The sequence below is a fragment of the Sus scrofa genome, chromosome 12, assembly GCF_000003025.6.
Source record: "Sus scrofa isolate TJ Tabasco breed Duroc chromosome 12, Sscrofa11.1, whole genome shotgun sequence".
Taxonomy (NCBI): domain Eukaryota; kingdom Metazoa; phylum Chordata; class Mammalia; order Artiodactyla; family Suidae; genus Sus; species Sus scrofa.
In genome coordinates, this window is record NC_010454.4 from 18003172 (window position 1) to 18028825 (window position 25654).

General features: G+C 52.3%; 1 protein-coding gene across 3 annotated transcripts in view; it reads left to right on the plus strand.

The window, feature by feature from the left end:
- The window catches only part of PLEKHM1 (pleckstrin homology and RUN domain containing M1), a 51209-nt gene that overhangs the window by 19003 nt on the left and 6552 nt on the right, over positions 1–25654 (plus strand). For all 3 annotated transcript variants that reach the window (XM_005668715.3, XM_005668717.3, XM_005668716.3), the window contains 5 exons: positions 808–1213; positions 10863–11091; positions 14860–15780; positions 18893–19038; positions 22817–23010. In XM_005668715.3, coding sequence (XP_005668772.1) covers positions 808–1213; positions 10863–11091; positions 14860–15780; positions 18893–19038; positions 22817–23010 — 1896 coding nt within the window. The remainder of the gene's footprint in view (positions 1–807; positions 1214–10862; positions 11092–14859; positions 15781–18892; positions 19039–22816; positions 23011–25654) is intronic.

The following is a 25654-nucleotide window of genomic DNA, read 5'->3' on the forward strand; positions in this document are numbered from 1 at the left end:
CAGGACTTGGATTCTCAGAAGCCGCGGGAGGGAGGAGCAGCCACTAGCCATTGCACATTCCAGAAGCCCCAGAAGTGTGTGTGGGTGTGTTTGTGTGTGTGTGTGCACAAAGGCAGCAACACTGGCTCCCAGGGCCCCAGGAACACCACCAAGGGGCAGGAAGTGCCATTCCCCTCAGGAACACACACCACACAGCTGGTACACACTGTTCTCCAGCAGCTGCTTCTGGGGATGTGCGGCCTTTTTGGCTCCACGCCCAGCCCCTCACCCCAACCCTGCTGCCCAGTTACTGTTCCAGAACAAAGCGGGTTCTCAGTTCACCCAAGCCTGTGTCCCAGGGAGTGGAGCCTTGGCCCCTCAGCTGCCCGCGCTGTCAGGGACCCTGCTCTGAGACACGCTGTTCACTGAGGCTGCGCCGAGGACGGCCTGGGGCGGTGACCCAGCTGTGTTTGGCTGAGCAGCCTATCCAGGCCCTCAGTAGCCTGTCCCGAAGGTAAAAGGCAGTCAAACCCTTTCCTCTGCTTTGTGAGCTTCCTCACCTGACATTCTGGGCCCTACACCTCACCTACCACCAATCTGCCTGAGTCTCAGCTGGGCACGAGCTTGGTGGGAGTGTCAGCGGAAGAGGCCGTGTGTGTGTGTGTGTGTGTGTGTGTGAGTGTGTGTGAGAGCTGGGAGCACAGCCATGATTAAGAGGGTGGTGTTTGTTCTGTTTCATTCTATCACAAAACAGCCGTTTCCACTAGTAGCCTTGGGCATTCCAGCTGACAACCCGTCACACAGGTTTCTTTGTTTAAAAACTTCCAGGGTGTTGTCGGAATTCAGCAAAGCCCAGGTAAACTCCATGCCAACCAACGGACTAAGCCAAGAAACAGAGGTTCCCACGCTGCAGGCCTCACTGTCGCTCCACGGCCTGGACACCAGCACACCCCTGCACTGTGATGGACCTGCAGAGCCCCTCCCCACCCAAGCATCCCCTGGGACTCCAGACGGTGGCCACCAGCAGGAGCCGATTTCCCAGGCACCTGGCCCCCTGGGCCAGCTGCTGCTGGGCACTGCCCAAGCTGTCCCTTCCAGGAGCACTTCAGACCAGCAGCCTCCCTGTCCTGTGAGAGAGGCGACCAGAGCAGTTGGCCAAGGGAGGGGCCAGCAGAAGTCCCCGGAGGATGACGGAGCCAGACTGAGCCCTGTGGTTCCCCCACCCACCAGTCCGGTGAGTGTACAAGCTGTCGGGAGTCGGGTGGCGTTGGTGAATGTCTCAGAGCCGGTGCAGGGTTTCCCCAGCTGGTGGCCCCGAGAGGTCTCTGCCTTCTCCCCAGCGAGCCCCTCTCCCTGTGTGGTTTGATATTGGTCGCAGTGATGGAGCTAAAGTTTCATGGTGTGTGAGTGGTGGGGTGTGAGCCAGACTCTGGGCCCATCATTTCCCATGGGTGTCTCCTGTCAGCTCATCAACCCTGTAGAGAAGATAATTCTCACCTGACCGTAGACTCTGCTCTTAACCACTGCCACTCGCCAGCTTACAGCCTTGGGCCAGGCGCTTCACCTCACTGAGCCTTGGTTTCCTCCTCAGTACTTGTTATCATTATTCTTTTCATTTTCTGGCTATGTCCACAACATGCAGAAGTTCCCAGGCTAGGGATCAAACCTGAGCCACAGCAGTAACTCAAGTCATAGCGGTGGCAATGCTGAGTCTGCTAGGCCACCAGGAAATTCCAGTACTTGTTATTATTAAATTAGTATTTTAATAAAACACCAGGCTTTAAAAATGCTCACTTTGCAACAAGAGCCAGATTTAGACCCACACTGTCCACTCTGGCAGCCACCAGCCACATGTGGCTCTTAAGCACTTAAAACGTGGCTCGTCCATAGAGTTCCCAGTTGTGGCTCATTGGTTAATGAACCCAACTAGTATCCATGAAGATGTGGGTTTAATCACTGGCCTCGCTCAGCGGGTTAAGGATCCAGTGTTGCCGTGAGCTGTGGTGTAAGTCACAGACGTTGCTCGGATCTGGCATTGCTGTGGCTGTGGTATAGGCTGGCAGCTGCAACTCTGATTTGACCCTTAGCCTGGGAACTTCCATATGCCGCAGATGCAGCCCTAAAAAAAAGCCAAAAAAAAAAAAACCAAAATAAGACTGCATCTCATCCAAATAAACACCGGATTTTGAAGCCTTACTAGGAAAAAAAGAATGTAAAATGTCTCATTCATGGAGTTCCTGCCATGGTGCAACAGGATCCATGGCATCTTGCGAGCACTGTGATACAGGTTCCATTCCCAGCCCCGGCATGGTAGGTTGGAGGCTCTGGTATTGCCAAAGCTATGGTGTAGGTTGCAGCTTCAGCTCACATCAGCTCCCTGGCTTGGGAACTTGCTGCAGGATGGCCAAAAATGAAAAAAACAAAACAAAACATTTTTATCTGCCATAAAAGCAACCTGCTCGCCATGAGCAGTGACTCCCCATCCCTCACCCCTCCTCTTGCCTCGCCTCCCTCAACCCCTGGCAGCTGCTCATCTGCACTGTCAATAGATTTGCCTCTCTGGACCTTTCACATAAATGGAATCGTATAATGTGTGACTTTTGTGATTGGCTTCTTTCAACTAGCAAAATGTTTTTAATGTTTATCAATATTACGGCTTGTGTCAGTACTTCATCCCTTTTCACTGCTAAGTAATAGCCCATTGTGGATTCCATCTTATGGATGTATCACAGTTTACTTATCCATTCATGGGTTGGTGAATGTTGGCGTTTTCTCCTACTTTCGGGCTATCATGAATAATGCTACTATGAATATTCATGTACAGTTTTTTGCTTGGACATATGTTTTTAACTTTTTTGGATGTATACCTAGAAGTAGAATTTTTGGATCAAATGGTAACTATATTTAACCTTTTGAGGAACTGCCAAAATCTTCCAAAAGCAGCTGCCCCATTTTATATTTCAACCAACATTATATTTTTCTACATCCTCACCAAGAGTTCTATTTTTTGTTTGTTTTTGTTTGTTTTTTGTTATAGCCATTCTAATGGGTAAGAAGTGGTATCTCATTATGGTTTTGATTTGCATTTCCTTGATAAGTAATGATTTGAGCATCTTTTCATGCATTTGTTGCCATCTGTGTATCTTCTTTGGAGAAATGTCTTTCAAAACATTTGCCCATTTTTAAGTTGGGTTATTTAATAAATTGAGTTATAATAGTTCTTTATATATTCTGTGTTCTAGGTCCTTATTAAACCAATGATTTGCTCTTTTTTTCTCCCATTTTGTGAGTTGTCTTTCACTTCTTTTTTCTTTTCTTTCTTTTTATGGCTGCACCTGCAGCATATGGAAGGTCCCAGACTAGGGGTCAAATTGGAGCTGCAGCTGAGGCCCACACCACAGTCACAGCAACGTGAGATCTGAGCCACATCTGCCACCTACCACAGCTTGCAGCAATGCCAGACTCTTAACCCACTGAGTGAGGCCAGGGATCGAACCCACATTCTCATGGAGGCTATGTCAGGTTCTTAACCCGCTGAGCCACAATGGGAATGCCTCACTTTCTTATTGGTATCATTTACAGCATAAAAGTTTTTAGTTTTGACTTAGTCTGATTTATCTATTTTTTCTTTTGTTACTTGTGCTTTTGGTGTCTTATCTGAGTACTCATTTTCTAATCCAAGGTCATGAAGATTTCCTCCCGTGTACTCTAAAAATTTCAGTGTCAGCACTTACATTTAGATTTTGTGAGCCATTTTGAGGGGTTTTTTTGGTTTTTTTTTTTTGTTTTTTTTTTTTTTTTTGGGCCACACATGTGGCATAGGGGAGTTTCCAGGCTAAGGGTTGAATCGGAGCTGCAGCTGACAGCCTACCCCATGGCTCACAGCAACGCCTGATCTTTAACCCACTGAGCCAGGCTAGGGATCAAACCTGCATCCTCAGGGATACTAGTCAGATTCTTAACCCAAAGAGCCACAATAGGAACTCCCGAGTTAGTTTTTGTATGTTGATAAAAGAATGGGGTCCGACTTCATTCTTTCACATGTGGATACAGTTGTACCAGCACCATTCGTTGGAAAGACTATTATTTCCCCATTAAATTGTCCCACTCTCCCCTTTTAAAAATGAGGAATGATGTATTTAAAGTACCCAAATCCTCGGTGTACACCTCAGTGAATAATTGTATGTCATAGACACTCTGTAACCACCATCCAGCTCTAGGTGTAGAATAGTTCTGCCCACCAGAGGCCCCCTCGGGCCTTTTCCCCGGCGCGCCTCTCGTCCAGAGGAAACCACCATCTGACTTCCAGTTCATAGTTCTTCCTGTTGTGGAACTTCATGTAAACAGATTCATGTTTCACTTCTTTCCCTGAACCTTATGTCTGAGATTCATCTGTACCTGTAGCCTGAGGCTCTAGTTTGTTCTTTTCCCTTGTTCTGTAATATTCCATTGTATGCATATATCACAACATGGCTGTGCATTCTCCTGTAAACAGACATTTAGGGTGTTTTCAGGTTTGGGCTTTTATGAAGAAAGCAGCTGTGAGCATTCTTGTGCTTGCCCTTCCGTGCACCTGTGCACTCATTTCAGGGTATACATCTAAGAAGGGAATCCCTAGGTCACTGAGTAGGCACAGGTTTAGCTCTAGTACATACTGCCAAACAGTTGGCTAAAGTGCTTGTTGTAACTTATGCTCACATTAGCAATGCATGAGAGTTTTTGTGGCTCTTTCTCACAGTCAGTGGTGTTGTCAATCCTTTACCTTTCAGTCACTCCCGTAGGTGTGTTGTGGTATCTCACATGGTTTTAATTTACATTTCTCTGATGACTGATGATATTGATACCTTTTCATTTGTTTTCCAGCCATTTGATCCTCTTTTGAAAGTGACCTTTAAAGGCATTGTCTCATTCTTAAATTGCATGTGTTTTCCTTATTGATTTGTAGGCGCTCTTTATATACTTTGGATGTGTCTTTTATTAGAGAAAAAAATATATATAACAGATATCTTCTTACGGTCTATGGCTTGCCTTTTAAATCTCTTAATGGCATCTCTATTGAACAGACGTTCTTAATTTTAATGATCTTCAGTTTACCAATTTTGTGGGTTTTGGTTGGTTTTTTCTTTTTTTTCTTTTGTTTATTTTTTAAAATTCTTTTTCAGTCTTTTAGTGTTTTTTGTTTGTTTTGACTGTACCCGCGGTAACACTGAATCCTTTAACCTGATATACCACAGGGGGACCTTCCTCAATTGTTTTGTTTTTGATCAACGTGTTTTGTGTGTATTTTAAATTTTTTTTTTCTTTGCCCAAAGACTATGAAGGCTGTGAAAAACTCTGTATTTTCTTCTAGAACCTTTAATGTTTTACCTTTTGCAGTTAGGTCTATGATCCACCTGGAACTAGTTTTCATGTCTGGTGTAAGGCAGGTATTTTTCACGTGGACACCTGGTTGACCTGGCACCATTTATTGAACATGACTATAAATCACAGCACCCTGTAAGTGCATGTCAGAGTCTCTGTTTTTGCTGTCTTGAAGGTGACTTCAGGCCCAGAATGTCACAAGACCCTGAAAGTGTGACTAAGAAACCGCCAGCACCTGCTGCAGGCTGAAGAAGAAAGGCTCTGCCCTTGAGCTAGAGGAAAGGGATGTCCCAAGGGATGGGGCTGGAGGCCCCAGCGGGGCTCCCCAGAGTGGCCTTGACCATGTGCATTCACTCCTATCCAGGGTCTGGCTTCTGCTTTGCAGGCTCAGACATCCTGTCTTGCCAGGGTCCCAGAGCTGATGGAAAGGACAGTTTACCTCGTCCACAAAACTCCTTCTCTGCTCGCCAGGTTTTGACCTCCAGCCTCCCTGACAAAGCCAGCTCCTTCCAGCCCCAGATTTATATTCGCTGTTCCCTCTGCTTGGAGCCTTTCTGGACTCACGCTCTTCCTCACTGCTGTCCCAGCCTGCCCTGATCACCCTGCCTCAAAAGCATGTCCCCAGTGATTGGCTTTCCCATTTGCCTGCCTCACTGTGTTTATAACACTCACCACCAGCAGAGATTCTGTTCTTTCTGCGTTTGTCTGCTTGTTTACTTCCTGTATGTCCGAGTAGAATATTAGCTCCACAATGCAAAAGACCATGTCTCTTCACTTCTGTGTTGCCAGCTCCAAGCACCATGCTTGGGAGAGAGTCGGTATCAGTGAATAGTTCTCAAATTCTCCAAAAAACTCTCGAGGTGCCAACGTGTAAGTTTACACAGAGAAGTGCTCGGTCAAGTGCCTGGGCCGGGCAGGTTGGTCTGATCAGGTCACCCTCCGCCTCCTGGCTGGCCTCAGGGGAGTCTGGTTGGTGGAGGGTTGCTTGGCGGAGCAGCTGGTCCATCCTTCCCCCGCTCTGGAGACACCTGCTGGCACCCCGTGCAGCCTCCCTGCTCACGCTGACCCGGTGGGCTGTCTGCCTCGCTCGCGGCGGGGCTGTGCCCTGTGTGCTGCCCCTGCAGTCTTCATCTTCCTATACGTCCATCACCTAGTCACTGCTATTTAACTGACACTTAATGGGGGAGGCTGGGGACAGGGCCACTGTCAAATTTTATAATCCTGAGAGCCATTCAGTCTTGCTTTAAAATTTTCTTTTAATTAATTTAACTCAAAGTCCCAGCTATGAGCCAAACACTGTACTTGCTCCAGTGATGGAACAGGACAAAGGCCCTGCTCTTTGGGGACAGACACTAGGTTAGACAAATAACTACCTGCAACATAGTAACACTTGTAACAAGTGCTGGGAAGGAAAGGCCAGGGAGTCGGGAGTGAGCGTGACTCTGCGTGTGCGGCATCCAGGGGGTCATGTGTTGTTTGACTCCCAGAGGACAGTCGGAATTCTAAGACTTGGCCCTCATCGCCACCTCAGGGACCACTCGCCTCCTCGGGCATGTGGTCCCCTCCCACAGGTAGGGGGACGGGTGGTCCCTTCTGACTTAATGAGGACAGACTGAACAAAAGGGATTTTTTAAAAGTGGACCAGAGACCTGATGCCTCGTTCCACTGGCAGACTCCTCTCTGGGATTCAGCCGTTGTGTGCAGCGTCCTCGTGGCTTTAGTAACTCAATGTGGCCTTCTTCCGACGTGGGTCCCTGGTGGCAGGTGCTGCCCTGGCTTAGATCCTTGGTCAGTGGTGATTCTCCCCCACTGTTAAAGGGGCAGGGAAATGGCCAGATAGAGCCCCGTGTGAGCAGGAGGGAGGGAGGTGGGAGGGAAAGGGAAAACCGTGGTGGTGGTGGTATCCCCCCATGGAATAACTGAGGGCCCTGGAGCGGGGCACAACCGCAGAGCTCAGGCCAGGGTCATGTGCAGAAGCTCCAAGGACCCAGTGTTTCCACTGCTTTTCTCTGTTGCTTAAGAGAACAAGAGCTTATCCCTAGAGTGTCATTTGCTGGTGGCCCTGGACCACGTGTGAACATTTCCATAGAGAGAGCGGCCCTCACCTGGGAACAGTCACATTTGTCTCCTTCCTTGTTTCCTCACCCCCACCCTTGTTTTGTGTTGAAGACTTTTGGGTAGTCAAGATTTATTCCCTCATCTTTTATAACCCTGTGCCAGGCACAGAGAAGAACAACCGTTCCACGCAGCTTTATAGGTGCGGGGCTGGGGGTAAGCGCAGACGGCCTTGGGAGCCCGGGAGGGGCCCCAGACCCAGCTGGAGGCGGGGAGGAGGGGGCATAGGCTGAGGACGCGTAAGGAAAGCTCCCAGAAGGAGGGGAGAGGTGCCCCCTGAGCTGAGTCTTAAGGGAGGGTGGTCTCTCCCATGAGGGCCACTATCAGGGGCCGGACAGTCACAGGATTTCCCAGGTGTGTCTCTGAGGTGCCTCAACAGCCGCGTGCTTGGTCCTCCTGCCTGTTTCCCTCAGGGAGCTCCTCTGCGTCTGGATGACCTGGGCAGGCTTTGTTCCGAATCCCGAGTGGTAACCAGTCCCTAGCAGTCCCCCTGTTCGGCACACTGTCCTGTCACCGGCAGAAGGAAACCTGCCTGTTGGAAGAGGGTTCCGTGGAAGCTCTGGAGGCACGGCTCCGTGAGAGCTCCAAGCTCCCGACTCAGCATGCGCCACTCCCGGCTTGAAGAGCTATACGGCATCTGAAGGGAGCAAACTGGCCGAAGTAATCCTTCTGGGCTGCGCCAGCCCTGCCGCTCTTCCCTGTCTACGGGAGCAGGGAGGGCAGATTTAATTTAGGGGTTGGAAAGGGTCGAAAATAGCAACATCAGGGTGAGGTTGGTGGCACTTAACAAAACAGCTGGGCAGGTCCCACCCCTTGTGTGATTCATTTCCTCTGTGTTGACAGCCATTCGGGGCAGCCAGCCAGCTTCCTTGCCTCCGCTCTTCTCCACTTAGGCCCAGAAAGGCAGAGAGCCCTTGAAATAATGGGGAAAAGGAGCCAGACTCCATCCCCACCAGCCTCCTGACCCCAGACCCACCCCACGCCCCCAGCCAGTGAGCAGCTTCAGAGACAGCACTAGAAGGGAGGGGGCAGGGCCTGGCTGCCTGGAGCCTCGGGGAGCTGCTCAGAAGTGGGGAGCAGGGGCGGGGGTGGCCAGCGAGGTCTGTGGGTCTGGTAACCAGGAGGGCCACCAAGTGACTAGTGGGCAGGACTGGACGGACTGGACAAAGGGATGAGTCACATCCCAGGCGGGATGTGTGAGACTTCGCCATGCCACTCAGCACACTTGCAGTGTCAAACTGGAGAATTGTTTATTTCTGGAATTTTCCACTTAATATTTTTGGACCACAGTCAACTGTGGGTAACTGAAACCCCAGAAAGTGAAATCACAGATAAGGGGGAAGTGCTGTATTTGATAGTTCTGGTGGCTAGAAGTCCGGAATCCAGATCCTAGCAGGGCTGGTTCCTTCTGGAGATTTTGAGAAAGAATCTGTTCCACACCCTTCTCTTAATTTCTAGTGTCGCCAGCAAGCCTCAGCGTCCCCCTGGCTTGTAGACACATCAGTGCTATCCCTCCCTCTGTCACCATGTGATGCTCTCCCTCTGCATCTCTGTCTCCACCTGGTGCTCTCCCCATGTGTCTCGTCTCCTCTTTTAAGGACACCAGTCACATTGGGCAAAGGGCCCACCCTACCTTGGCATGACCTCATCCTAACTGATTATATTTGGAACAACCCTATTTTCAAATAAGGTCACATTCCGAGGTACGGAGGTTAAGATTTCAGCATATCTTTTTTTTCTTTTTTTTTCTTTTTCTTTCTTTTTTTTTTTTTTTTTTTTTTTTTGGCTTTTTGCCTTTTCTAGGGCCACTCCTATGGCATATGGATGTTCCCAGGCTAGGGGTCAACTCAGAGCTGTATCCGCTGGCCTACACCAGAGCCACAGCCATGTGGGATTCGAGCCGCATCTGCGACCTACACCACAGCTCACGGCAATGCTGGATCCTTAACCCACTGAGCAAGGCCAGAGATCGAACCTGCAACCTCATGGTTCCTAGTCAGATTCATTAAACACTGCGCCACGACGGGAACTCCAATTTCAGCATATCTTTGGGGATGGAGGCGGATAAAGATCAACCCATAAAACAACACAACAAAAGGACAGATAAACTACTTTTATAATGAGCAAGGGATTTGAATAGGTCTTTCTCCAAAGAAGATAGACAAATGACCAATAAGCTTGTGAACAGATGCTCAGTGTCATTAGACATTAGAGAAAAGCCAATCAAACCCGCAAGATCGTGCTTCATACTCATCAGGATGGCCACAATCACGAAGACAGATCAGGAGTTCCTGTTGTGGCTCATCAGGCTAAGAACTTGACATAGTCTCTGTGAGGATTCGGGTTCAATCCCTGGCCTTGCTCAATGGGTTAAGGATCCGGCATTGCCATGAGGTGTGGTATAGGTCACAGACGTGGCTCGGATCCTGCATGGCTGTGGCGTAGGCTGGTTGCTACAGCTCTGATTCGACCCTTAGCCTGGGAACTTCCATATGCTACAGGTTCAGCCCTAAAAAGAAAAGAAAGGAGTTCCTGTCATGGCTCAGTGGTTAACAAACCCCACTAGAATCCATGAGGACGCGGGTTCAGTCCCTGGCCTTGCTCAGTGGGTTAAGGATCCGGTGTTGCCATGAGCTGTGGTGTAGGTCAAACACATGGCTCGGATCCCAAATTGCTGTGGCTGTGGCTCAGGCCAGCAGCCTCCGATTCGACCCCTAGCCTGCGAACCTGCATATGCCTCAGGTGTGGCCCTAAAAACACAAAGACAAAAAAAAAAAAAAAGGAAAGAAAAGACAGATAATAACAAATGTTTGAGAGAAGCAGAAGAAATTGGAACCCTCCTACATTGCTGGTGAGAATAAAAAAAGAAAAAATGGTACAGCCACTTAGGAAAATTGGAAGTTTCTAAAAAGTGAGACATAGTTATCATATGAACCATCAGCTCCACTCCTATGTATGTACCGAAGGAATAGGAGACACGTGTCCACAGAAATCTTGTCTGTCAGTGTTCAGTGCAGCAGTATTCATAATTGCCAAAAAGTGGAAACAACCTGAATGTCCATCAGCTGATGAGTAGGTAAAATATGATACATCCATACATTGGAATATTATGTGGTTAGTAAAAAGGAATAAAGTACTGATCCATACCACAACATGGATGAGCCTTGAAAGTATTGTTCTAAGGAAAAGCAGCCACATGTTATAAGATTTCATTTTTACGAAATGCCCAAAATGGGCAAATCTTTGGAAACAGAAAGTAGGTTATTGGTTGCCTAGAGCTAGATGGTAGAGGGGAGACAGGGAGTGACTGCTGATGGGTATAGGGCTTCTTTATGGAACCAGTAAAAATGTTTTTTTAAAAAAATTAAAAAAAAAAACAAAACTGGCATTTTTTTCCTTCCCAATAGAAAAGCAAGAGCTGGATCTCAGAAGATGATGTCTACCGGCCTCCCCAGGGACGGCCTGCAGAGAGAGGTTCTCCAGAGTCAGGAACAGGCCTCCTCAGGCAAGGACCAAGAAAAAGCTGTTCCCTGGAGGCCTTGAACCAAGCTTGCGAGCCTTCTCCAGGAAGCAGAAGCAGGCCGGCAGCGGCACAGGAGCATAAGAACTTCAGGGTGGTGCATCGCCGGCAGATGGGTAGGTGCCTCTGCGGGCTTCTGGGCGCTGCACTGTGCACAGGCAGTGCCTTTCAGAAAGCAGTTCGGGGCAGTCTCTTGTGGCACAGCGGGCTAAGGACCCCTCGTTGTCACTGTAGCGACTCCGGTCGGCTCAGGTCACTGCTGCAGTGTGGGTTCAATCCCTGGCCTGGGGACTTCCATATGCCTTGAATGAGGCAGGAAAAAAAAAAAAAAAAGCAGTTTGAAAGTCTTCTCTTCCAATACCACTTGGGTAGCATCTTCCAAGGAAAACCTCATTCCAAAAAGTAATAAGGAGGAGCAGCCTTGCTTAGTAATTCAGGAAAGCGTTTCAGGAAAGGAACTATATTTTCTCATAGAACTTAAAGCAATGTCCAAAACTGCCTCCAGAGTACACAAATACCATTTCACATGTTGAAATGGAAAATATCTTACCTGAAATTATCCTACAAATCTCATGATTTTACATAAGATAATCTTCCCATTATACAGACCTCTTTTTTTTTTTTTTTTTTTTGCTATTTCTTTGGGCCGCTTCTGCGGCATATGGAGGTTCCCAGGCTAGGGGTCGAATCGGAGCTGTAGCCGCCGGCCTACGCCAGCACCACAGCAACGCGGGATCCGAGCCGAGTCTGCAACCTACACCACAGCTCACGGCAACGCCGGATCGTTAACCCACTGAGCAAGGGCAGGGACCAAACCCGCAACCTCATGGTTCCTAGTCGGATTCGTTAACCACTGCGCCACCACGGGAACTCCCCATTATACAGACCTCTTGATCCTGTCTGCAGCCCAGAGCACCTCCCCGCCAGCCTCTTGAAGGCCCAGGTGTTTCAGCTGCTCCTTCCCAAGGCCTTGATCTTAGACGGTTTTTTTAACAGCTCTGATGGGGTTTATCAGATCTGCTGTTTGTTCAGTGTCCTCTGTGTGCAGTTTACGAGGCCAGCTTGATCTCCACACCCTGTGAAATTCCAGAAATTGTTAAATAACCGTAACCTAATTTTTCTGTGACCCTCAAAAACAAACAAACATGCCCTGGAGTCAGTCTCTCTCTCTCCTCACTTTCTGTTTGCAATGACCCAGCAGAGAATTCTGGCCAGGTTCCTGGGGCCCGGGCTTGGGGAGTCTGGGCAGAGCTCTGGTCTCCATGTTGGCTCCTTTGAGGTTTTCTGTTCAGCCCATGTGATGATTGCAGCCCTAGCAGAGAAGGTGCGCTCTATGCCGACACCATCAGGTGCCCTGAAGGGTAGGATAACCCTGTGCAGTGGTTTGAAGTCTCTAGGGGTCATCCAGGCTGGGAGAGAAGTGTGTCTTTGGAGCCCCTGGTTGATAGCCGACCCCCAGGGAGCAGGGAGCATTGGGCTGTGTGCAGTACACTGGCACAAGCTCCCTCAGCAAATAATTATTGAGTATCTGTGATTTGTGGGCACTGCTCTAGATGCTGGGGACACAGCAGGAAGCAAAGCCAAGCCCTTATCTTCCCAGGACTTGTATTCTGGTGTCAGAGACAGGTAATAAGCAGATTAACAAGTAGGCTACCCTGTGGGCAGGTAACTGCTGTGGGGAGTAGTGAATCGGGGAGACGGGCAGGGTACTATTTCCTAAAGGATGGCCGAGGAAGCTCTCACAAGTTAGGTGAGATTTGAGGAGAAGTGAAGGAAGGGAGAGGAAGGCAGGAGGTAATCTTTTTGTTTCAAGCAGGGAAAACATGTGCAAAGGCCCTGCGGCAGGAACACACTTGATGTGTCCAGGAAACAGCAGAGACCAGAGTAGCTGGAACAGAGGAGATGGGGAGGAAGTGGGAGGAGGTGGCTAGAGGTGAGGTCAGAGGTCAGAGTGACCGAGGGCCTTGTGATCTGACTTGTCTTTTATTTATTTATTTAGCCCCACCCCCACCCCCAAGGCATATGAAGCTCCTGGGCCAGGGATCAGATCCAAGCTGTAGCTGGAACCTATGCTGCAGCTGCAACAACACTGGATCCTTAACCCACTGTGCTGGGCCGGGGATCAAACCTGTGTCCAGTGCTCCAGAGATGCCGATAATCTGTTGTGCCACAGTGGGAACTCCCTGGCTTGTCTTTTTTTTTTTTTTTTTTTTTTTTTTTTTTTTTTGCTTTTAGGGCTGCACCCGAGGCATATGGCAGTTCCCAGGCTAGGGGTTGAATTGGAGCTGTAGCCATCAGCCTACACCACAGCCACAGCAACACAATATCAAGCTGCATCTGCAACCTACGCCACAGCTCACAGCAACGCCGGATCCTTAACCCACCAGCCAGGGATTGAACCCGCAACCTCATGGTTACTTGTCAGATTCAGTTTCACTGCGCCATGACGGGAACTCCTCCCTGACTTGTCTTACTTATTTATTTATTTTTATTTTATTTTATTTACTTGTTTTTTTAATCACATCTGTAGTTGTGTAATGATCATCACAATCCTGGCTTGTCTTTTATTTATTTATCTATTTATTTTCTGACTTGTCTTTTAAAACTAGCTCACATGTCAAAGGACTGCCAGAGGACATAGACCGTTAGGAGGCTGTTGCGTAGGCCAGGCCAGGGACAACGGTCGGTGAACCCCTGAGGTTGTATTGGAGGCAGTGAGAAGTGGAGGAGGATTCTAGTTTGGCCAACAGGATTTGCTGATAGGTTAGATGTGGGGTGTGAAAAAACGAAAATCAAGGGTAACTGCTGAGGTTTTTAGCTCAAGCGTCTGGAAGGATGGAGCTTTTGCCATTTCATGAGATGAGGAACATCAGGAGAGAAGTGGGTTTGTCATGGGAGAATCAGGAATTTGTCTTTGGACGTGTCAACTTTGAGAAGCCTATCAGATACATGCAGAGCAGATGGATATCTGAATCTGAAGTTCAAGGGCAAGGTCCAGGCTGGAGTTAAAAACTGGGGCGTTGCTGGCATAAAGCCCTGAGACCAGGGAAGATCTGCTAGGAAGCGGGTGAACGCAGGGCTGAGCCCCAGGGCCTCAGCTTTGAGAGGCCAGTGAGTGGGGGTGGGGGGTGCTGGGAGATAAGAGAGGGGCCAGTGACCAAGGGGAGGGGGGCTCAGCCGTATCCCCTGATGCTGATGGGTCAGGCCAGATGGGGACCAAGGACTGGCCTTTGGACTTGGCAACAGGGAGGGCCCGGTAGCCTTCCCACGTGCAGCTTCTGCGGAATGAGGGACAGAAGCCTGATTGGAGCAGGTTCAAGAAGGAGTGGGAGCTGGGGAACTAGAGACAGTTTCCACACCTCCTCGGGGGGGTTTCTGTAAAGGGGACAGAGAAACAGGGTGATCATTAGAGACTCGAGCAGAGTCAAGAGAGATATTTTTAAAGCTGGGAGAAATAACAGTGTGTTTGTGGGCTGGTGGAAATGATCCAGTGGAGAAGGGAGAAAACAGCGGTGGGGGGGGATGTCCGTGTCCTTGAGTGGGCGGGGGAGTCCTCCGTGCACAGCTGGGGTGGTCGCAGACAGAAGCACAGTGGGTTCGTCTCTGGCCACGAGGGCAGTCAGAGCGTGGGTACAGATGCTGGAAGCAGGAGGGGTGGGGAGGGGGTACATGCTTTTATTTTCTCCGGGACACCCAGGAGCAAGGTCAACAGCTGGGGAGGATGGGACAGGGGCTGTCAAAAAACGTTCCCATCCAGCCTGGGGCGGGCCTGTGTCCTCGTGGTGGTCACGTTGTCGGCACCCACTCCGGGACTCAGGCCCCGGGGTTATCCCGGGAGGCGAAGGGACGGGCCCAGTGTCTCAAGTGCCTCTTTCTGCCTCCAGGGCTATCCAACCCGTTCCGGGGTCTCATGAAGCTGGGCACGGTGGAGCGGCGGGGGGCGATGGGCATCTGGAAGGAACTCTTCTGCGAGCTCTCCCCGCTGGAGCTGCGCCTCTACCTGGGCGGCGAGGAGCGCACCTGTGTGGAGAACCGCTCCCTGCTGCGCTGCGAGTGCGTGGGGCCGGCCCACAGCGACGGCCGCTTCGAGCTGGTCTTCTCCGGCAAGAAGCTGACCCTGCGCGCCTCGTCGCGGGATGAAGCCGAGGACTGGCTGGACCGGGTGCGCGAGGCGCTGCAGAAGTGCCGGCCCCAGCAGGAGGAGGAGTGGGTGGACCTCCAGTACCCCGACCAGCCTGAGGAGCCCCCAGAGGCCCCCCAGGGTGGCCTCCCCCCCCACCCGGACCTGCCGTCTGAGGCCGAAACCCTCCAGGACGCGCGCTACGACTGGTCGTCCTCCCAGGTCCCCGAGCCTGACGCGATTAAGGAGTCCCTTCTGTACCTGTACACGGACAGGACCTGGACGCCCTGCATCTTCTCCCTGTCCCTGGAGTCGCTGAAGTGCTTCCGTGTGAAAAACCACGAGAAGATGTTAAGTGACAGCCATGGAGTCGAGACCATCCGCGATATCCTGCCAGACACGAGCCTCGGCGGCCCATCCTTCTTCAAAATCATCACGGCCAAGGCCGTCCTGAAGCTGCAGGCTGGGAGCGCCGAGGAGGCCGCGCTGTGGAGGGACCTGGTGCGCCAGGTCCTGGCCACCTACTTGGAGACGGCAGAGGAGGCAGTGACGCTGGGCGGGAGTCTGGATGAGCACTGTCAGGAGGTGCTGAAGTTCGCCACGCGGGAGAACGGCTTCCTGCTCCAGTACCTGGTGGCCATCCCCACGGAGAAAGGCCTCGACTCCCAGGGCTGCTTCTGTGCAGGTGCCACCCCCAGCCTGCCAGCCTCCTGCCCCCGGGGGCTCCCTGCTCTCCACAAGCACCCCCACCCCACCCTGAAATATTGCAGCAAATGAGGCTGTTTGATGATCAAATTATATATTCTTTTGGAGCTGGGGCATAGTACTCTTCCAAATATTTTTGCACGCTTTTGCGAGTGTATACATTTTTTTTTTTTTCCTTTTTAGGGCCACACCTGCAGCATATGGAGGTGCCCAGGCTAGGGGTCCAATTGGAGCTGCAGCTGCCAGCCTACACCACAGCCACAGCAACCCAGGATCTGAGCCATGTCTGTAGCTCATGGCGATGCTGGATCCTTAACCCCCTGAGTGAGACCAGGGATTGAACCCATATCCTCATGGATGGTAGTTGGATTCGTTACCGCTGAGCCACAATGGGAAAGCCCCCAATATTTTTTTTTTTCTTTGCCTTTTCTAGGGCTGCACCTGCGGCATATGGAGATTCCCAGCCTAGGGGTCTAATCGGAGCTGTAGCCACTGGCCTACGCCACAGCCACAGCAACACGGGATCAGAGCTGCATCTGTGACCTACACCATAGCTCACGGCAATGCCAAATCCTTAACCCACTGAGCAAGGCCAGGGATCGAACCCGCAACCTCATGGTTCCTAGTCGGATTCGTTAACCACTGAGCCACGACGGGAACTCCCCCGCATTTTTTTTTAATTGCAAAAATGGTCTCATACCATGTGCTCCCTAACAGAACTTTCTGTGATGATGAAAAAGTTCTAGATATGTGTTGTCCAGTGCAGTAGCTGCAAGCCGTATGTGGCTACAGAGTACTAAAATCTGGCTTCCTAGTGTGACTAAGGAGCTGAATTTTCAGTTTGATTTCATGTAAATGTATTTAAATGTAAATGGGCCCTTGGGGCCCGTGGGCACCGTTTTAGACAGCGCAGCTGTGTCTAGTATTCAGCAGCTTGGGTTTTTTCCTACTGAGAACCATATTATGCATATTCTTCCATGTCAGTACACCTGCTGTATCATTATCATGTCATCATCCATTCCAGTCCTTCTGCGTTGGCCAGATGCTTTATTTGGATTGTCTCATTTAATCCTCACAACCACCCTGTAGGAAGGGATAGGTGCTACTGTTGTCTCGGTTTGTGGCTGAGGAAATGGAGTCACAGGGCTGGTAAGTCCCAGTCCCAGGTTCACACAGCTCATTATGGTAGAGCTGGAAGAGGACTGGACAGTCCCAGAACCTGTGCTCTTAGCCGGTCCCCACAGGGCCTCCCCACTGCCTTGCCCCCAAAGCTACCGAATATGCCACCACTCACGTTCCTTTTTTTCCTTTCTGCTTTTTGCTTTTTAGGGCTGCACTTGCAGCATATGGAGGCTCCCAGGCTAAAGGTCGAATCAGAGCTGCAGCTGCTGGCCTGTGCCACAGCCACAGCATTGCCAGATCCAAGCCATGTCTGCAACCTATACTGCAGTTCACGGCAACGTCGGATTCTTAACCCACTGAGCAAGGGCAGAGATTGAGCCCGCATCCTCATGGATGCTAATCGGATTTGTTTCCATTGTGCCACGACGGGAACACAATGGTTTCCCATTGTTCTCCCCAATCCAGACACCCATTGCCATCACCCTGGGCCTCCCTGGGAACCATCAGGAGGTTGCCCTGCGCAGAGAGCCGTGGGGAGATGCTGCCGCAAGCGGTGGCATAGGCGCTGTGGTGCGGGGGTGGAGGGAAAGCCGGCTTCAGCTGTCTGGAAGGAAGTGCTCTGTGGTTGGCGGCCCTGGAGGACAGAGAAGCCAGGCAGAGCAGAGCTTCCTGCAGAAAAGATCTTTATACCCCTGCTCACCCCTCACCCCCCGCCTGCCAGGCCCTGACACTTACACTTTGCCCACAGGTGCCAGGCTCGGGGAGGAGGCCAGGCCCCCAGGGCTGTGAGGAGGGCTCCCCAGCTGTGGGTGTGAATGCTGGCGGGTGCTCTTCCCAGGCCTCCCACATGCCAGCCTGCAGGTGTAACTGAAACCGGGGACCACAGGCCTCTTTTCTGCCTGTGAGCACAGCTCAATGGCCGGCCAGACACTGACTGCTGACATTTGAATTGTTGTTCAGCGTTGACAGGGCACTTTCTAAACTTTAGTAGCTGAATCGGAACCTTGCCAAAGTCAGCGGTGGTCAGGATGAGGCAGCTAGGAAGCAGAAGAGCCAGCCCTGCTAGTCCCAAGGAGGCTGGAGGGATCTTTCCCCTGGCCCTGTGGGAGGCAGGGCCTGTGCTTGGGATTTGAGCCAGGCCTTTGTTTTTGCCCTCAGCACACCCCACTCCCACTCCCTCTGCCCCACCTCCCCACCCCCTGCTGTGGAGGGGCTGAAGCCAGGCTTGCACCAGTGTCCTGAGAGATCAGGCAGCTCTGGCTTCAAGGTGGCACCAGGCAATGTCCAGACTGCCCTGCCTCCAGCTGGCTTCCCCACCCAGCCCCTGTGGCCAGCCCTGCATCCCCAGGTTCTCCCTTTCTTGCTGAGGCCCTGATTCCATGGCTTCCATTTCTAGGCCCCCAGGGAGGGATGGACCTAGAGGGGGCTGGCATTGCTGTGCAAGCAGCGGGGACATTGAAGGAGGCTGCTAAGGGAGTTCCTTTGTGGGGCCGCAGGTTCAGGATTCGGCGTTGTCATTGCAGTGGCTCAGGTTGGTGCTGTGGCATGGGTTCGATCCCTAGCCCTGGCCTCGAACTTCCACATGCTGCAGGTATGGCAAAAAAGAAAGGAAGGAAGGAAGGAAGAAAGAGGTACCCAGGAATGAGAGAAATCGGCTCTACACCACTCCAACCCAAATTTGAATCCAGCTGTGCCACTTAATCTTTGCCATGACTGGGCAGTTTTTCCAGCCTTCCTGTACCTCCATTTCTTCAGCTGTGAAATGGTGACAATAATTCTCACAGTGTTTTTGTTGTAAGATTAATGAATAGGGTTGAATCTGAGTGGTGGGAATATGAATGGTGGTTGTTTTTATCTTCGTACTTTCCTTTTTCTGCTCTTCCTGTCCTCCTTACGTAGCAGGCCCCTCTGCCCTGGTAGTGTCCGCGTGGCCCCACCGCGGCTCACCCTCCCACTCTCCTTCCCCCTAGGCTGCTCCCGCCAGATTGGCTTCTCATTTGTGCGACCCAAGCTTTGTGCCTTCTCCGGCCTCTATTACTGTGACATCTGCCATCAAGACGATGCCTCAGTGATCCCGGCCAGGATCATCCACAACTGGGACCTCACCAAACGCCCGGTAAGTCTCCAGCCCTGCCCATCCTGGCCACACAGGGTGGCCAAGTGACAGAGGAATGGTCGCCCCTCTTTGCTGCTGCTGTTCTTATGTGTGGAGGGGTTGAGTTCAAGGGAAGCCAGGGTCACTAGTACAGGCCCCGTGATTTGGGAGCGCTGCCCAAGTAAATAACCTGGTGCTGGGCAGAACCGTGTCAGTGCCCGCCTTGGTCCTGAGGTGGGCATCTGAGGGTGGTTCACTGCAACACCGCATGGGTACAGACAAAACTAAAGTGCCAGCAACTAGATATATACATAGAAATGAAAAACAGGATAGATTAGATATAGATGGACAGGTGGATGGGTTAAGTGGGTAGATACATGCATGGATAGATCGGTGGACAGAATGTAAATGAATGGATGGAAGGACAAGAGGATGGATGGGTAGGAGGATATGAATGGGCAGATGGATGAATGGGTGGGTAGAAGGATGGATGAGTGGATAGATGAGTGGATGAATGAATGCATGTGGGTGGGTGGATGGATAGATGAGCAGATGGGTTGATGGGGGGGGGGTGGCTGTGGATAGCCAGAGAGGCAGGTGGGTGGATGGGTAGGTGGACGGATGAATAGAGGAGGATTGGGTAGATGGGTAGGTGGGTGGGTAGATGGGTAGCTGGATGGATGGAAGCGGGTGTAGATGGATGCATGGGCTGACCAGCTGGCTGCACTTCCCCTCAGAGCCATCGGTCTTTTCTGTGCATTTTTTTTTTAACATATGCATCTACTTTTTGTAGAGTTGGCATCATACTGGACTCATGCTGCTCTATAACATGCTTTGTGCAGTTAGTGTTCCAACTCGGGTACTTCTTTACATCCACCAGATGCTTTTGGATAAGATACATTCTGCGCCCTTTCAGATGTTCCTCTCTTCCCCTGGGCCTGGCTTACCCGCTTATGTAGCCGTGTTGCCATGAGCAAACTATGTAACTTCTGGTTCCTCAACAGTAAAGGGAGGAATGATAACAGTGTCTGCCTCTGGGTTGTGTGAGGACTGAAGGAGACAGTACCCACCAGTTACCCGATGGTGCCCTGCTTCGGTGCCCTTCCCCTCTCCTGAGCCCTCGCCTTCCGCCCCTAATTCACTTGGTCAGGTTCTGCCTGGGGGGGTAGGGGGGGCACACACTTGGCTTTCTCCCAAAGGCACAGATTTCTGCCAAGACACAGAAACACAAGGAAGAAGCTCTTTGCTTCTCTCAGGACCCAGGCCTAGCGGCCGTGCAGTCTCCTATCCTCATCAGAGCCCAGGAAACATGATTCTCAGCGCTGTCCCACCCCTCTGGGGCTGGGAACCCCCAAAGACATTCGCTTCACTTTGGCTTTTTTTTTTCTCCCATTCTTGGCCGCCCTGAGGCACATGGAGTTCCCAGACCAGGGATCAGATCTGAGCAATAGTTGTGACTGAAGCCACAGCTGTGGCAACCCCAGATCCTTAATCCATTGTGCCACTGTGCCAGGGATTGAACCTGCGTCCTGGCACTCCCAAGACACTGCCGATCCCGTTGCACCACAGTAGGACCTCCTACTTGGCTTTTTTATTGGTTACCTCGTCCCCACCCCTGCCCTTAGTAACACTACTTAATAGTAGTTAACTAACTACATGCAGAAAAAATTAAGCCTCAAGATCAACACAAATGCAAAGAACCCTTTGGCCATAAAACACTGTTTACGACACCCAGATGCTTCTGTTGAGCCATCTCCTCCAAAATTCATTGCTGTAATTTTGGTGCCACTTCCTTTTTCCAACTAGAGAATTGGAGGACTTCCCTCAGCATGCCAGGTCAGGAAATAGCCAGCTCTCTCAAAGATTCCAGGCCTGGAAAGACAGGAACATTCAAACTGGAAAGTGACTGGCTGGCGGGTCAGGGGCCTTTGTCCACTGCTGGCACCCTGGCTGACCCAGTTGTGCGAGGCCCGGCTGGCACTTGGCAGGATGTCAGCCCAGGCCTGAGGCTTCTCTCTTTGTCTGTCCCCTCCATGCCCACGGGGGAGGGGCAGTCCCTGGGGAGCATGAAGCCCCTGCCTGTCCGTAGCACTTGGGCAGTGTTCAGGGCCCATTCCTGTGTGTTGTTTCATCTGAGCCTCACCCAAAGCCTGGGGCTGAGTCGTGGGAAGGTCTAAGGATCAACACTTTGATCCCAGTCACCGAGTCACCGGGCCTTTGCCAGAAGGCTGCCCGTCAGCCGAGGGCTGGTACCTCAGGGCTCCAGGACATGGGAAAAGATAGCTTTGTCCTTGCTGGGGGGACAGCCTCACAGTCTTCTGAGGGCCTCCAGGGACAGAGGCCTGGGCCACACAGGCACCCGCAGTCTGATGGAAGCCCTTATTTACTGAGGCTCTGCTTCCGTGGATTATTCTTTAATCTAAACTCAAAATTGTAGTTCCCATTGTGGCTCAGTGGGTTAAGGACCCGACGCTGTCTCTGTGAGGATGCAGCTTCAATCCCTGGCCTCGCTCAGTGGATTAAGGATCCAGCGCTGCCAAAAGCAGCAGAGTAGGTCGCAGATGCAGCTCAGATCCCGTGTTGCTGTGGCTGTGGTGTAGGCCAGCAGCTGCAGCTCTGATTCGACTCCTAGCACAGGAATTTCCATATGCCACAGGTGCAGCCATAAAAGTTAATAATAATAAACAACTCAAAATAGTCCCATGAGATAAGTGCTTTTATTTTCCCCATTTTACAGGTGAGGAAACTGAGTCACAGAGAGGTTATGTAAATCTCATGAGGTTAAACAGCTGGGAAGAGGTGGGACCCAAATGCAAAGCCCAGATCCTCACCACTGCAGCGTGCTTGATGTTGGGAGAAATCCCGGCCCCTCCATCCTTCTTAGCACAACGAGGAGGAGACTGCAGGCAAGAGGCGAGCAATCGAGGCAGCCAAGGGGACGAGACAACACCTCAGTTTAGACCCCTGGGCTCTGCTTTCTACAGGTGGCTGGGATAAGCCACCTGAGCTTCTCTGAGCCTCAGTTTCCGCATCTGTACAATGAGAATGAGGGCACCTTCCCTTTCGAGTTGGTGTGCGGGCGAAGAAGAAAGGTTGTGGTCAGGTCCTTAGCCCCGTGTCTGGCAGATAGCGGGTGCTCCGTAATTGGCTCTGGCATTGGGGTCAGGGCTGAGAGTGGAACCGTCATGTGGGAGAGTCTGAGAGTGACCGCATAACTCCACCTGGAGACTTGGGGGGCCCTGTGGGTGCTACTGGTGGGATCTCAGGGAGGTTGGAAAGCCTCTCGCTAAGCTGTGTCTGATCTGTGGCTTCCTGTGGCTGGAGCCTGACTCAGACCAGTCACCTGGTTCCTGAGTCGGCCCCGGGGTAGTGCCTGTTTCCTTTCGGCAGGAAAATGGGGGCTGGGAGGACAGGAAATAGTGGGAAGGACCTGTGAGGCCTGGGTGGCGGTGGGTAGGGGGCGCTGGGGGGCAGGGAGAGGTGTGTTGACCAGGGCAGCCCCTCCTCCAGCACAGCGTGGCCAGGGAGGGGCTGCAGCTGGTGCCAAGGGGGAAGGGTAGGTTTGAGCGTCAGATAAGTTGAGTTCAAATCATGGCTTCTATGAGCTGTGCACCTTCACCACCAAGTCACTTCCTCTCTCGGAATCTCAGTTTCCTCGTCTGTAAAATGAAGATGGTACCACTTCCCTTGGCAGGTGGTTTCAGGGGTGAGCCAGTGAGTAGGCAATACCATGTCTGGTCCGGACATGCTCACCACATGGCCATTCTGTCTCTCCCTTGCCACGCGGTGGTGTCCCCAGGTCTGCAGGCAGGCCCTGAGGTTCCTGACGCAGATCCGGACCCAGCCCCTCATCAACCTGCAGCTGGTGAACGCGTCGCTGTATGAGCACGTGGAGCAGATGCGCCTCATCGCGAGGGCCCGGGAGCAGCTGAAGCTTCTGGGGGATTACCTGGGCCTGTGCCGAAGCGGGGCCCTGAAGGAGTTAAGCAAGAGGTGAGCACCCAGGACACACACACACACACACACAAATGGGGTGAGTGCCTAAGCAGCTTCTTGGAAGAAGTGCCAGGGCTGGGTGGAGAACTCCTTGGCATTGCATTTGGGAGCGGCTCTTATTTATTCATGTGTTCATTCATTCTTTCATTTGACAAATATTTATTGAGAATGTACTCAGCGCCCAGCACTGGGCCAGGGGCACGGCCACAGCGCTGACCACTGCAGACCTGGGCCCTGCCCCTTGAAAAGGCGGCAGGCAAGTAAGGCAGCAGCTCCACCCAGGAGTGAGGGCTGGAGGAGAGAGCCAGATGCCCTGGAGTGCAGCAGGGAGCAGGCTAACCCAGATTGGAGGCGGGGAGAGCTTCTGGGAGGAACCGGCATCCTGGGGGAGACCTGCAGAATGAGTGCAAAAGCAGGGAGACTCGGGAAAGAGCGTCTCCGACAGAGGACAGAGGGCTGGTGTGCACGGGCTGTGAGTACAGGCCCTGTGGGTGGAGAAGCTTCGGGGGAGCGAGGAGGGAAGTGAGGATGGTGGTGGGAGGAGCCTGGAGAGGCCAGCGAGGCCCAGACCACGAAGGGCTGTGTTGCCCTGACTTCTCTGGTCCCCAACCACCCCTCGCCCACAGCGGCTTTGCTATGCTGCCTGGCAGCACTGCCCCTCCGCCCCCCCACACCCCACATCCTCACAACAGGACAAGATTGGGGTGGGACCCTCAGGATGCCCTGCAAGAAGTTTCTGGGGAATACCTGTTGTGGCTCTGCAGGCTAAGAACCCTACTAGTGGAGTTACCTTTGTGTCTCAGTGGTAACGAACCTGACTAGTACCCGTGAGGTCGTAGGTTCAATCACCAGCCTCGCTCAGTGGGTTAAGGATCCAGCGTTGCCATGAGCTGTGGTGTAGGTTGCAGATGCAGCTCAGATCCTGCATGGCTGTGGCTGTGGCATAGGCTGGCAGCTACAGCTCTGATTAGAGCCCTGGCCTGGGAACCTCCACATGCCACAGGTGCAGCCCTAAAAACAAAAAAAGAAAGAAAAAAAAAAGACTCCGACTAGTATCCATGAGGATGCAGGTTCAATCCCTGCCCTCACTCAGTGAGTTAAGGGTCTAGTGTTGCCACAAGCAGCGACATGGGTCACAGATGCAGCTCAGATCCAGCGTTGCTGTGGTATAGGCCTCACCTGCACCTCGAATTTGACCCCAAGCCTGGGATCTTCCATATGCCGCAAGTGCGGCAGTAAAAAAAAAAAAAAAAAAAAAAAAAAAAAAAGCAAAGGAGGAGGAGGAGAAGCAGCTTCTTGGCCCAGGGCCTGGGGGGCCTTCACTACTCAGTTGGGGTGAGGGGTGATAGCCTTCTGAAGGGGGGCTGGGGCCTCAAGAGGGCAGACCTCAGGTAGACGAGCTGGTGCCTGCTGCCCAGCTGGGCTCTGTGGCTGGGTTTCTGGACACTCAGAACAGCTCACGAGCCCCTCCACCTTCCCCCCACAGCCACTCATCCTACCAGGCTGGCTCAGAGACCACCTGTCTGCCAGGTTCAGCTCCTCCAGCCAGGGCGGCGCAGGCAGAGACAGCCATGTGCTGCCCTCTCAGGCAGAGGGCAGAGGTGGGCACCTGGCAGGCTCTTAGAGCAGCTGGCTGGGCCCTGGTCTCTTCCGCAGGGCCTGGAAGAACAGAAAGCCCCTGGGGGCCACCACGAGGCACTGAAAGGCTGCTTCTGGGGAGGCTCTCCTGCCTCTGTCATCAGTGGGCTGCCTGGGTCCCACTCACTCCCATCCTTGCCCCCGTGTCGAGGGTGGTGAAATCTCAGGTTAGGTGGGACTTGTCACCTCCCCAGTCCAGGGGTCTAGACCAGGCACTGGTGGGGTGGGTCCTGGGTGCTGGCCTGCGGAGATGGTTTGGTCCCCAGCCTTCCTAGCATGCCTGTGTGCTGGGTGCTGGGGCAGACCTGCCTCTCTCGCGGGCCCGGCCGTTCCCATCCGTGGGCAGTAGCACTCCTGTGCACCCAGCCCTAGAGAAAGCAGGGCCCTGCTGTGGAAGCCCCATTTCAGAACCAGCTTGGGACGGGGAAAGAGCCCGGGAACAGCCTCCGCCCGGCCCCATCCCCGCTGTGTGACTCAGGGAAGCCGCTTCACTTCTCTGAGCCTCCACTTTCTCATCTATAAAATGGGCCTGTAATCCCCGTGTTCAGGTGGCCTACGAGGGTTGTGGTGAGGGCTCCGTGAGGGGCTCAGTGCCTGGGGAAGGACAGAGACCCGCAGACAGATGGCCCTGGGTCAGGGAGATGTGTGCGGTGAGGGAGGGGGGCAGGGCGCAGAGGGCTGGGGTTGCTGCCCGGGGAGATGGCCTCTGAGCTGAGGGTTTGTGGAGTTCTTTTCTTTAAAAGGTTTTCTTCTTTACAAAGGCAGTATTCAAATAGCATAAAGAGAGTCAAGCAGAAAGTTGGGACAGCCCTTCTCCGTCTTACCACGTCAGTACGTTAGAGCCCCCACACAGGAAAGTGGAGTCACCATGACACAAACGGCATCACATTAGCGAGCTGCGGTTTAGCAAAAGGACCAGAGAAGAAAGGGGAAGGGAGGGCCCGCTTTCTTGGCTCTGGGAACCCACAGTGTAGGGGGGCAGGAGCCTGGCTCGCCAGCACCT